The 12506-nt window shown below is 36.9% G+C and overlaps 1 protein-coding gene across 2 annotated transcripts; it reads left to right on the top strand.

Moving 5' to 3' along the window:
- Window positions 1–1367: 1367 nt before the first annotated feature.
- Window positions 1368–6764, top strand: LOC125280624 (zinc finger protein OZF-like). 2 transcript variants are annotated; one of them, XM_048211297.1, is made up of 3 exons: window positions 1368–1547; window positions 2314–2454; window positions 4558–6764. In XM_048211297.1, the coding sequence occupies exons 2-3, from the start codon at window positions 2397–2399 to the stop codon at window positions 6057–6059; spliced, it is 1560 nt and encodes a 519-aa protein (XP_048067254.1). In that variant the 5' UTR covers window positions 1368–1547; window positions 2314–2396; the 3' UTR covers window positions 6060–6764. The 2 variants fall into 2 exon arrangements, with proteins under 2 accessions (XP_048067254.1, XP_048067245.1); XM_048211288.1 differs by having other exon boundaries at window positions 1369–1547; window positions 2267–2454.
- The last annotated feature ends 5742 nt before the right edge of the window (window positions 6765–12506 follow it).

Below are 12506 nucleotides of genomic sequence, written 5' to 3'. Positions count from 1 at the left end.
CAGCATAATAAATGAAGTGAAAACAGGAACTATTGACATGAATTATGGGTAGAACTGGCCTATTTACTGTCCTAGTAGCAGTTATCACTTTAAAAGTATTCATGTGAATTAAATAAATGGCCTTCATCATCATCACAGTATGCTAATGCTCTGAATCAGATGCGAGGGAATCATCATTATGCTGATTGAGGACTGTTGAGTCTCTTACACCTCTAATCTGTGCTGTTTTCTTCACAGGACACACATGCTTCTTCACTACATACTATTGATCTACTAGTGTCTTCTAACATGTTTGGTCTCATCTGACTGCTAATTTATGTTTCCGAAGATGAACGAAGGGATTATGGGTGTGGAACGACACAAGGGTTGGCAATTAAAGGATTAGTTCTCCCAAAAATGAAATTTCTGTAATTCATTTTCGGAACACGAATTAAGATATTTTTGATTAAATCAAAATGACTCCTCCATAGACAGCAATTAAACACTGACAATGTCCAGAAAGGTACTAAACACATCTATCAGTACTTGTGTTTTGAGTATTGATACATTTGCTGTTTAAAATAAACACAAAAACAGACAACTTAATGAAGACATTTAATGAAGACATTTTTTTGATAAAATCCACTAATTCATTTGAAGAACCAAATTATGCCACTAGATGCAGATGTCCGACAGAAATAAAGTCACACTGGTTCTGTTTAATTCTGGTTAAGACGATGTATGGATGAGTTTTTTCACATACCCCTTTGCTTAGTCTGTATATTGTATTCATACTCTTTGCATAATCTTTTGTCTAGTTTTAATTGAGCGAGGTGTCTGTGTGCTCTTAGTTCATTGTTTTGACCTTATGTCTAATTGCTGAAAATTTGAAAATTCTACATTAAAAATAAATATTTGCCTTTGACAAAATATTTCGGTTTGTCTAAAGTAACAGATGAATTTAATGCAGGCTTGATGTTGATGAGGTACAGAATCATGTGTTTGTATTGACATGAGCTGTTCTGTTCTTGCACAATTAAACATGTTGCTGTTTATTCTGTGGTTCAAGTAAAATATTATGATTGTGTTTTTAAAAGCAAAAAAAAACTCTGCAAATTTGGAAATTGTTGCTTCTAATTAAATAAAAAAAGTTACAGTGTTTACAGCTGCATATGAGGTCTGATGCTGTTGCTATGATGATATTTTCAGTAAGATTAAAATAGCTCCTCTTTTGTTTTGCTTTTTATTTCAAACATACCAGAGGTTTAATATTTCACTTTCATGTTGTTTCAGTATCGGATCGTGTGACTTCAGGAAACACAAATGAGCCTAAAGTGAAAGTGAAACTACATTCACGTGATCGCAGCTCGTTGGCTATCAGCTGAAAAACGCTTATACATGTGATATTTGTGTGTTTGGGTTCCCTCTCGTTCCTCCTAGAGGAATGCAGCGCCATCGAGTCCCGCTCGAGAAGTAAAATGAGTCTCTGAATCCATAAACCCCAGCAGATGGCACTAATGCTCTATGTGAGTGTACAAGCTGCCAATAAAGAAGAAGAAGAAGAGTCGGTAAGTGGAGCAGTTATTTGTTTTCGCATATTTATACAAGCATTAAACACACTGTAGTTCGTTTAAGCGACAATTTACATACATATTTTGTATTACGTCTTTTCTGGCGTCTTCCTACTGAAGTGAAATTTAGTGAAGCAGCAGCGAGAATGTGAAGGAAATATGTTGAATTCATCCAAACCTAGTGATTTTGTGTAGTTGTTTCAATGTTTGGATTGAGAACTGTTACTCAATGTCAAGTCAAAATTCAATGTTTGAGATCTGTGAGGGGAATTGATGGGAATCGATCCGTTGTTGCTGCCATTTTATTTCATCTTTAGCAAATAAAATCTGTTACGTTACATTGTTAAAATACACTGGAACAGATACTGCCAAATACATGAGTTTATGATGATTATCATTGTCAGATCTAAGCATTAGTGCAATGAATGTAGTAAATTAAATCAAAGTATATGACAGTTATTTAGATGCATCAATATTAACACAGAAACTGCTGAAAACACTCTATTTTTGACCAGGGTTTATATTTGGAAGGCATTTCATTACGATGTTTATATTATATATTTTTTTCTATTTCTAGATATCTACCTATATTTTAACGAAGAACGTTACGCATTCACATCAGTTACTTTACAATAGACAGACATAATTGCTTAGATGTGACATATAGTATAAAAACAACTTCAGGAACTGATATATATTTTATTTTATCACATCAGCTTCTGCCACAGTAATTCAGCAAGAAATGTTGCAATATTCCCATCAGCCTACAAGTGAAGACAAACATCACATCATCAGGGAGAGCTGAAATCTGCAAAGACTGAGTTTATTAAAGAGGACAGTGAGAACATGAGTGATCCAGAACCCTGCAGAATGAAACACACTGAAGATACTGAAGAACAAAGAGGTTGGTGTTTATTCTTCATTCATTCATGATGCTGAACAACATTCATGTTAGAAAGATTTTAGCAGCAACATGAAATTGGTACAAATGTTTTTGTTTGTTTTCAACAAATGATTAGTAAAGCAAGGTTTGAGAAACTTAAGCAAACCAGATTCGTAGTTACTAAATAATAAATCTCACAAATAATAGAAGTTCCCTTGTGAATGGGAACTCGTACTGCATCTCTAGTGGACACTATAAGGAACGCCTGCAGCGTGACCGGTGTCTGAAGCATGTGATTCAAACTCAACAATGTCATTGGCTGGCCTTCAGGCTCTAACTGCCTGAATTGTATATGTACATTTCTGAAATTACATCATTTGGACACAGTCTCCTCTGATAACAGATTACTCTAAATTGTAATGTTGACATGTATTTTTTTGAAAAACTGCATTGAAAGAATATGTATTGTGAAAGGCACTATACAAATAAATGTGAATTGAATTGAATTGAATAGTGGACCATTTGGGGACATTTGGCATACTCTTTTCAACATACTATGCTATGAGACACACTTATTTAAATCTCACATATTATTTTGGATGGATATTATGGACATTGGGATGGATGGCATGGCTCATATCTAGTTTTTTGGCTCTTTGTGGGCCACTATGATAAGCTTGATCTGTAAGGTTGAGTTTGGCTTGGTCTCTTCTCATCCTGAGAATTGTTTTTGCTAAGACTTCTGCTCACTTGAGCTCTGTCTTGACCAGTGTTTTCCAACCCTGTTCCTGGAGGCTCAAATAGTTGAATATTCGATCTGTAATTAATATTAGAAAAATAAAAATACTATTCGAATTTTACTATGTTGCTTTGCTGGCCATAAATGCAGTGAATCCATGATAAGTCTCAAGCATTGAAACTCGCAGTTATAACTAAATGCACCGGGTGGCGCTGTGGAGCGTGTTTAACAAGTTTTTTTTTTTTTTTTTGGTTGTCGCATAATGTAGTCGCCTGCCTCACAAAGTTTGGAATTACTTTGATGAAAATGATCTTACAAACTGGAATTACTTTTGATCAAATGAATTAATGAAACTGAGTTATAGTATCACCACCATAATGAGAAAGCACATGAAATCAAAACACCCGTTGAATGAGGACAGACAGCTGTCCATCACTGCAATCACGACAGGTAAGCGCAGCTGTAAGTTATCCCAGAGTAAGCCAAGATGATAACTTATCTGATAGCAGAATTATTTGGGACATATGCTTACTTTAATTTCATCGAGGGAGATATACTTACAAACAGAAAACACAAAGTGCTGCTGTTAGAAACTTAGATACCGTTATGTATTATCTGCAGCTCGTTTTCTCACCCAAACATGTGGATATTATTGTTTATCTCAACATGAACATGTGAAACAATATGAACATGATAACCATATACTGACTCGAGTGTATTATGTCTGTCACTTTTTGTAAGATACTTGGCGCTGTCTGCTTTATTAGCATTTTTCTCGTTTGCGCTGCTTTAGCTTAAATACTTTTGTTCCTTATATTTTTTGTTTGCGCATATTTAATGCTTTCAACTAAAATAAAACCTTAATATATAATTTAAGCATGTTGTGTTTATTGCCTAATCGAAAGCTCGTTCAGAAATGGTTACAAAATCTTGATGAATATAAAAAATAACATCTTTCTCATTTAACATAATTTAAATATACAAATATTCAAATATTTGTTTTTTACGAGCCCAAATATTCGAATACAATATTTTGGAAAAATGCCCATCCCTACTGGAAGCACACCAACACTACACGTTTTCCAACTCTTCCTAATCAAACACACCTGAATCAACTTATCAAGCTCATCAGTAGAGACTCCAAGATTGAAAATAAAGAGGTCAGATGAGGGACACATCTAAAATGTGGACTGTTGGTGTGCCTCCAGAAATAGGGTTGGTGAACACTGGTCAAGATATCAAGTGTGCCCTCTTTGGGCCACTGTGATAAGCTGTCTTTAAAAAATTAGTTCACTTTAAAATAAAAATTATCCCAAGCTTTACTCGCCCTCAAGCCATCCTAGGTGTATATGACTTCCTTCTTTCTTCTTTCTCTTTCATTTCAGAACTGATGGAAGACAGTGAGGAGAGTAAAGAACTGATTGAAATAGAGGATGAAGTTCATATCAAACCTGGAGAAAAACCTTTGGGTCGCTTAAAGACTAGAAACACATTTTTAAAGAAAAGAAGAACCAAGAAATGTTTCACTTGCACTCACTGTGGAAAGAGATTTGTGTATAAACAAAATTTTGAGAATCACATGAGAGTTCATACCAGAGATAACCCAAATGTATGCCATCAGTGTGGGAAGAGTTTCATGCGGTCATCTCACCTTACGAAACACATGAGAGTGCACACCGGAGAGAAGCCGTTCACATGTGATCAATGCGGGAAGAGGTTTCCGTACAAAGAAAGTCTTAAAGTTCACATGACCGTTCACACCGGAGAGAAGCTGTTCACTTGTAATTGGTGTGAAAAGAGATTCTCAAACAAACAACATCTAGAGATCCACATGAGAGTTCATACTGGAGAGAAGCCGTTCACATGCACTCAGTGTGGAAAGAGATTCTCATACAAAGAAAATCTTAGAGTTCACATGAGGATCCACACTGGAGAAAGACCATTCACATGTGATCAATGCGGGAAGAGTTTCACACAATTAGCACACCTTAAAGAGCACAAGAATATCCACACTGGAGAGAAGCCGTTCACATGTGATCAGTGTGGGAAGACGTTTCTTTGGGCATCAGCCTTGAGGACACACCTGACAGTTCATAGGAAGGAGAAGCCATATTCATGTTCTGTATGTGGGAAGAGTTTTTCATGGCGGCCATATTTACATGTACATGAGAAAATTCATACTAGTGTAAGAGATCATGTGTGCTTTGAATGTGGGAAGACTTTTATTTCAGTGAGCGTTTTAAAACTGCACCAGAGAATTCACACTGGAGAAAAACCTTACAAGTGTTCACACTGTGACAAGAGATTCAGTCAGCCATCTAATCTGAAAAAACATCAGAAGATCCACAGCACAGAGAAGCCGCACACGTGTGATCAGTGCGGAAAGAGCTTTGCTATTAATGTTCAACTGAAGGTACACATGAGGATCCACACTGGAGAGAAACCGTACAAGTGTTCACACTGCGACAAGAGCTTCAGTCAGTCAGCAAATCTGAAAATACACAAGAGGATCCACACTGGAGAAAAACCTTACAAGTGTTCACACTGTGACAAGAGATTCAGTCAATCACAACAACTGAAAACGCATGAGATGACCCACAGCACAGAGAAGCTGCACATGTGTGTTCAGTGTGGAATGAGTTTCGCTGTTAAACGCTACCTGGAGTTACACATGAGGATCCACACTGGAGAGAAACCTCACAAGTGTTCAAACTGTGACAAGAGATTCAGTCAGTCATCATCTCTGAAAAAACATGAGAGGACACACAGCAGAGAGAAGCCGCACACGTGTGATCAGTGTGGAACAAGTTTTGCTTTTAAAAGTCACCTGAAGATACACATGAAGATCCATGCAGTGGAGAAACCACATCACCAAAATATTAGATGACCTCAAATAGGTCACGACCTATTGAAATGTGCCGGAATGAAACTCTCTGTTGACTGGCATCCAGAGCAGACAGGCCAGGGAATGGAGAGAGATTTCTAGGAAGGCAAGAGACTGCAGTCACATGCTCCACCCATTAAACATCTTATTCCAGCAGTCCCCGTATGCCTTCAGAGCCCCCCGAAATTCTCACCCTCAGCAGATTGAGCCACAACCCAAGTCAGCTCAGCTGAGGGCAAAACGCAGTGGAAATAAAGTCACATTTCTGTTTAAGACGATGTATGGATGATTATGTTTTTTCACACCCCTATGCTTAGTCTTTCTATTATATTGTATTCATACTCTTTGCATAACCTTTTGTTTAGTTTTAGTTTTGTCTGTGTGCTCTTAGTTCATTGTTTTGAACTGTACAGTAGTGCTTTAATAAAGACCTTATGTCTAATTGCTAAAAATGCCAGTATTTTACATTAAAAATAAATATTTGTCTTTAACAAATTATTTCGGTTTGTCTAAAGTAACGGATGAATTTTATGCAGGCTCGATGTTGTTCTGTTTTGTTCTTGGACAATTACATTTGTTGCTGTTTATTTGGATCTTCTGCAGTTCAACTCAAATATTATAATTGTATTAAAAGCAAAAAAAAAAAGTTCTTTAAATCTGGAAAAAGTTGATTTAATAAAATAAAAAAGCCACTGTGTGTCTGATGCTGTTGCTATGATGATTTTTCAGTAAGATTAAAATAGTTCCTCTTTTGTTTTGCTTTTTAATTCAGACATATACCAAAGGTTTAATATTTCACTTTCATGTTGTTTTAGTTATCAAATCGTGTGACTTCAGGAAACACAAATAAACCTAAAGTGAAAACGAAACTTCCTTCACGTGATAACAGCGCTTCTCGCTCATTGGCTATCAGCTGATAACAGCTTATATTTGTGTGTTTGGGTTCCCTCTCGTTCCTCCTGAGGGCTGTTTCATAAAACAAGATTAGAAAACAAGCCAGGCTTATTTTACTTAGTCAGACTTGTTGTCAGCGAATTCTGTTTCATAAAACAAACTTAAATTAGTTCAAACTCAGTTACTCTGGCAACTTATGCTGGGAAACTAGCCTGGTCCGGGGCAGGCTAACTGTCAGGCTAAGCTGAGCTTCTCTAACACTGACCAATAGGAATGCAATGCTACATCTGACTCTCTCACGTTCAATTATTTGACTTTATTAACCACTATATATATATATGTGTGTGTGTGTGTGTGTGTGTAACCTACAGGTTTTCTTTTCTTACTGGCTAAATGTTTTGTGCACAATATTTAATTAGATTGTTTTAAAATAGGCCTAAATGAATACATTTCTCTCTGGTTTTGTTTGGCAGCTGTAGTACCTTTATGGTTATTAGAAGAGCAAATTAAAAATTATAATAAATATGCACAGACTAAATTTTAATTGGTAATATGAATCTAAACTCAGTAATTGGCCCAAAGTATATTGATTTACCCCATTACAATAGTCAATTTACAGTTACTATCATAAAAATACACTTACTTGTAGGTTTAAAATCGTACATAAGGCACATTTAATGTCCAACATCAAATATTTTAGCGAAATGTATATTTTAGAATTATTGCGCTTCTATTGCGTTCCGTCTGTTTAGCGCGCATGCGCGCAGCAGCGCTCGTTCAATGTGAAGTTTAGCCTCAAAATGGAAATATTTGCATGACTTTCCAACATTTACAGATGGAGAATAAACTTGTGAAAAGTAAGTTATGCACTGAGGAAAACACAAACGTCTCAAACACATAAAATAGCACAAAATGTATGCCGTTTCCTATGGTGGATCGATTTGATCCATGATCGACCTCTGGGGCGAATTAGTGGGACTGCGTGAACTTCAATTAACTTTTATGAAACCGCTTTAGCCCCAACTCATTTGTTAGGTTAATTCAAGTCAGGTTTTGGAGTTTAATCCTCTCTTTTCTTAGCATCTTTTATGAAACAGCCCTCTGGAGGAATGTGAAAGGAATACAGCGTATTAGGAAGAACGCAAGACTGGAAGCGTATTAGGAAGACTGCAGTATCATGCTCCACCCATTAAACATCTTATTCCAGCAGTCCCCATATGCCCCCCGAAATTCTCACCCTCAGCAGATTGAGCCACAACCAACCAAGTCAGCTCAGCTGAGGGCAAAACGCAGTGGCTACAGCTAGATGCCAGCCAGAAAACCCTCAGGTACCCCTTTTTCACCAAGGCAGTTTGAGTGCTGGTTCGGAGCCAGAGCCTTGTTTCAAATCAGTTCTTTGTCTTTCGACACCCAAAGCACCAGCCCCGAACAAGGAAAAGTGGTTTGTAAGTAGCACCCAAACATTGCTGGGCTAGTAGTAAGAACCGCTTGCATCAGGGGCTGGGGGCGGGGTTACCGTGACCAACAAGAAACTTGAGACTGCCATTTTTGAAATAGCAGCTTGATTGTAATCTCTTGTCTATATACAAATTATGGCGAGCCATGTTTGGATGCCGATAGGTTTTTTGTAGGTTGTAGGTTTGTAAGTTCGCAAAGCCATGAGCCTTGTTCGAGATGTGCTTTTGGATCATTCGCGCGGTGCTTTGATATCATGCGCCGATTGCTCTGCGGGAAGCTGATGAATCTCAAACAAGCCTGGTGTGTTTGTGTTTGGCGCTGCAGCGCTAGCTTTGCTGTGAAATATGAGATGTATACAGTGACGTAAAATCCTGGCTCTGTGCTGGCTCTCCAGCAAACCGCTTCTTAGATGGCTCTTCAGTTGAACCAACTAGCACTAGCTCTGAACTAGCACTCGGTTCGTGCTGAAAGGGGGTAAAGGAGGGAAGAAACGGCAGGCACTAATTTGACCTAATTTGTCTTTATGTTCAGGATAAAAGAGCAACAGCATTCATGAAGTATTTGTTGTTTCCTCTCTCAAAGAGAGAGTCATTTTTTTCCCCTCCAAACAAGAGAGGAATTGTTCACAAGAAAATGTATCTCATGATCAGTTCCTTTGTGAAGTTGACACCAGTTTCCCCAATGCCCCAATTGCAGAGAGCACAGGAAACAAAAACTAAACTTTCTATATCAGAGCTGCAGTTCCCAGCTCTGCTTCTAGATGGCGCCGCCATGTCACAAGTGAGCGAGAGCAGCATCGAGTTAGCACACATGCACAGTAAACCCCTGAGTTTTATCCATAATAATCAGCAGAAGGGGAATCATCTCAGATTTTAGAGGAAGAAATGGCCTCTTTGTTGACTAAGACAGCAATATTGATTGTGGATTATAGAGTTCTGTGTAACTGTTATGCATACTAATCACTTCCATACTAAATATACTTTATACTCAAACAAATAGGCCTAGCAGAGACCACCAGAATATCTCGCCTGCTGAGAATTATTGCTGCTCTGTAATTGGCCAAAATGGGATGTTCAGCTTTTCCAAGAACTTCTACTCTTCCCTGTGGGACCCGGAATTGACCTCTGACATACTTTTAGTACGTTCTGAATTTCTGTGTTTTGAATTTTAGAAAGTTGAATTTGTTCTTTATGTTGAAACCATATTTTGATTACCGAAAACCAGGACACTCGACCATACTCAAATGATGCTCGAAGTTTACTCAAAGATGCCTTATAATTTCAATACATTTAAAGTATGCCTCCTCTGTATGGATAGAAAATTGTTATATTACAAAATACTACCTATAACCAAAGACACAAATTCAGATAGGCTTCTCAGAGGTTACTCAACATGTTTTATTATGACAAGTTTAATGAATGAAATAATGATAGAAATAATGTCTCTTATGTATTAGAAAAAAATAATAAATACCTAAAAATACCTCTGCTATATTAGCAATCCAAATTTAACAAAATAGCTCTCACAAACTTACAAAAACTAACAAAAAATATATATCTTAGTTTTCTTCTTCATCCTTGTTTTCCTCTTCATCCTGTTTTTCTTCCTCATCCTCCTTGTTTGCCCTTCTATATTTTGCTGTAGAGCTGATGTTTCCCAGCAGTTACATCACAAGGTACAAAGGAAGAGCACAGAGAGCTGAACTCATTGTAGACGATAGCTGGAGGTTGTTCTGCTGTTACATGAAGTATCTGTCATTCAGTTACCGACGACTGCATACTAATAAAAACATTATAAACTGTTACCTAACTGTAGTTTAGCCATAAGTCAGTCGCGACACTGAGAATATAGTTACCTTTATGGAATAATCCACTAATGTCTTGAGATACAATGTGAACTAATATTCTCAGTTGCACGTGCAATCGCACATGTCTGCGAAACTCATTTATATTAATGTATGCTCCGCCTTCGAAAATTCAAAAATTTCGTAAAACTGGTCAATTTAATGGCCCAATGAAAAACAATGAAAACCAGGACATTTTCATCACTTTATAAAAAACAACCAGGATGGCCAGGACAGGACATGAAAACAGGACATGTCCTGGGAAAACAGGACGTTTGGTCACCCTACCACACCGGCCGCGCACATTATATAAGCACAAGCTCAATTTTGATTCGACTCCTGATATAAGAGCTGCACAATGGGTGAGTTTTAAGATGACAGGGTTACATTACATATGCCTTTTTAGACTTTATTCAAGCTGTGTAATGTATCTTGCAGCACAGGGTGTAGTCAGTATGTACATTAAAAACGATTTGAGAGAAATATAATATCAATTTAATGTAAAACAATGTACATGGCGCTCTGTGGAGTGGCAGGATTTTATAGCATCCCAGCATTGAAAGGGCCCTAGCACCCGGGACCACCACCACCCGGAGGCCTTAGGAAAATAGTCAACAGTGGGCAACATGAATTTAAGCATGTAAATATCGGAGAAATATGGCAAAGTCATTTTGATGTGCCACACTTCCTGCTGCCAACAGGTGGCGCTATAACTCTATAAATATATACTATATATGCCTGACTTACAATAACTTCCTGTTTCATGGCAAAACATCAAATTTTGTCAGGCAGCCACGGACATGCCCTTCAGCGAAAACTCAAGATCTTCGCAATTTAACATCACAAAAGCCTTTAGATTAGACTGACCAAATATGACGTTGATCTGATAAAATCTCTAGGAGGAGTTTAAGTACAATGTCTGGAAATGGCAAAAACTGCAAAAATGTCTTTTCTCATATATTGCTCCCATGAATTTCATACCTGTATGTGAAACTTTGAAATTTTGTAGGTGGCGCTATCAAGCCATTTTGCCACACCTAATTCTGAAACCCATATCAATTTTCCCTGCTTCTGATGTGTATGCAAAGTTTTGAGTTTTTGAGCATAATTGGGACCTCAAAAACACAATTCATTTCATTCAATTCATTTCAGAGTAGAGGAATAATTGACCGAGCAATTACAATAGAGTCAGCATCATCCAAAGTCGTCAAAGATCATCTTCAGGAGTTTGTGTCAATTTTCTTAATGAATTTGTATCACTCTTTTATGAAGGAAAGTAATAGTTTTGCTGAAGTAGAGGCCATAATACTTTTAAGAGAGACGTGAATCTGAATCAGTAATTTTTAATTTGTTCATTGTTTTTCATTAGAACATCTAGTTTCTCTTCCACTTCTACTCTTTCATGCAAAATGCAAGATATACTTTCATATATCTTTGAAACTGGACATGTTTCTTTTCTTCTTCTCTTGAGATTTGGCTCTGAAGTCAGTAAGAGAGAGATCTGTCTCATTTGCTTTCATGTTTACTTGTATTTACTTCATGTAATGATTGATTAAACACATTAGACTACATGTTGTTGTCCATTTTTATTTCCTGCTGATTCTGCTTCAACCAGGAATAATTTCACAATTTTAGTTCTGAAAGGTTTTTGCTTTTTGAGCTTAATCCCCTTTTTTCACAGACAAGGCTTAAGCTAGTCCTAGACTAAATTGCATGTTTGAGCTGTTTTAACTGAAAGAAACTTAAAATATGTTAGAGCCATTGTTTTGTCTCAAGATGCTCATCAGTAATGTTATTTTGCGTACATTTATAAAAGCTACTTAAATATCCTAATTGAACTAAAGCTTAAGTCTGTGAAACTGGGCCTGCTATTTTTTTTAAAATTTCGTTTTTTAAAATGCCTAATAAATTATATTTAACCACGCACATGACGGACATTGAATGTGATTGTTGTCTGTCTACATTATTAACAGTTTCACCCTTGATATCAAGTATCATATACAGTTGTAAGAAAAAGTATGTGAACCACTTGCAGAATCTGAAAATGTGAATAATTTTAACAAAATAAGAGAGACCATTCAAAATGCATGTTATTTTTTATTTAGTACTATGCTGAATAAGATATTTTATATAAAATATGATTATATTTAGTCCATAAGATAAAACAAAAAACAGCTGAATTTATTAAACTGACCCAGTTCAAAGGTATGTGAAGCATTAAGAGTTGGCGGGGTGAAAACTTCTGAATGTCTGAA

Source organism: Megalobrama amblycephala, linkage group LG1 (genome assembly GCF_018812025.1).
Source record: "Megalobrama amblycephala isolate DHTTF-2021 linkage group LG1, ASM1881202v1, whole genome shotgun sequence".
Taxonomy (NCBI): Eukaryota; Metazoa; Chordata; class Actinopteri; order Cypriniformes; family Xenocyprididae; genus Megalobrama; species Megalobrama amblycephala.
The sequence above is the reverse complement of the archived record's forward strand: the minus strand, read 5'-3'. Positions and strand labels throughout refer to the sequence as shown.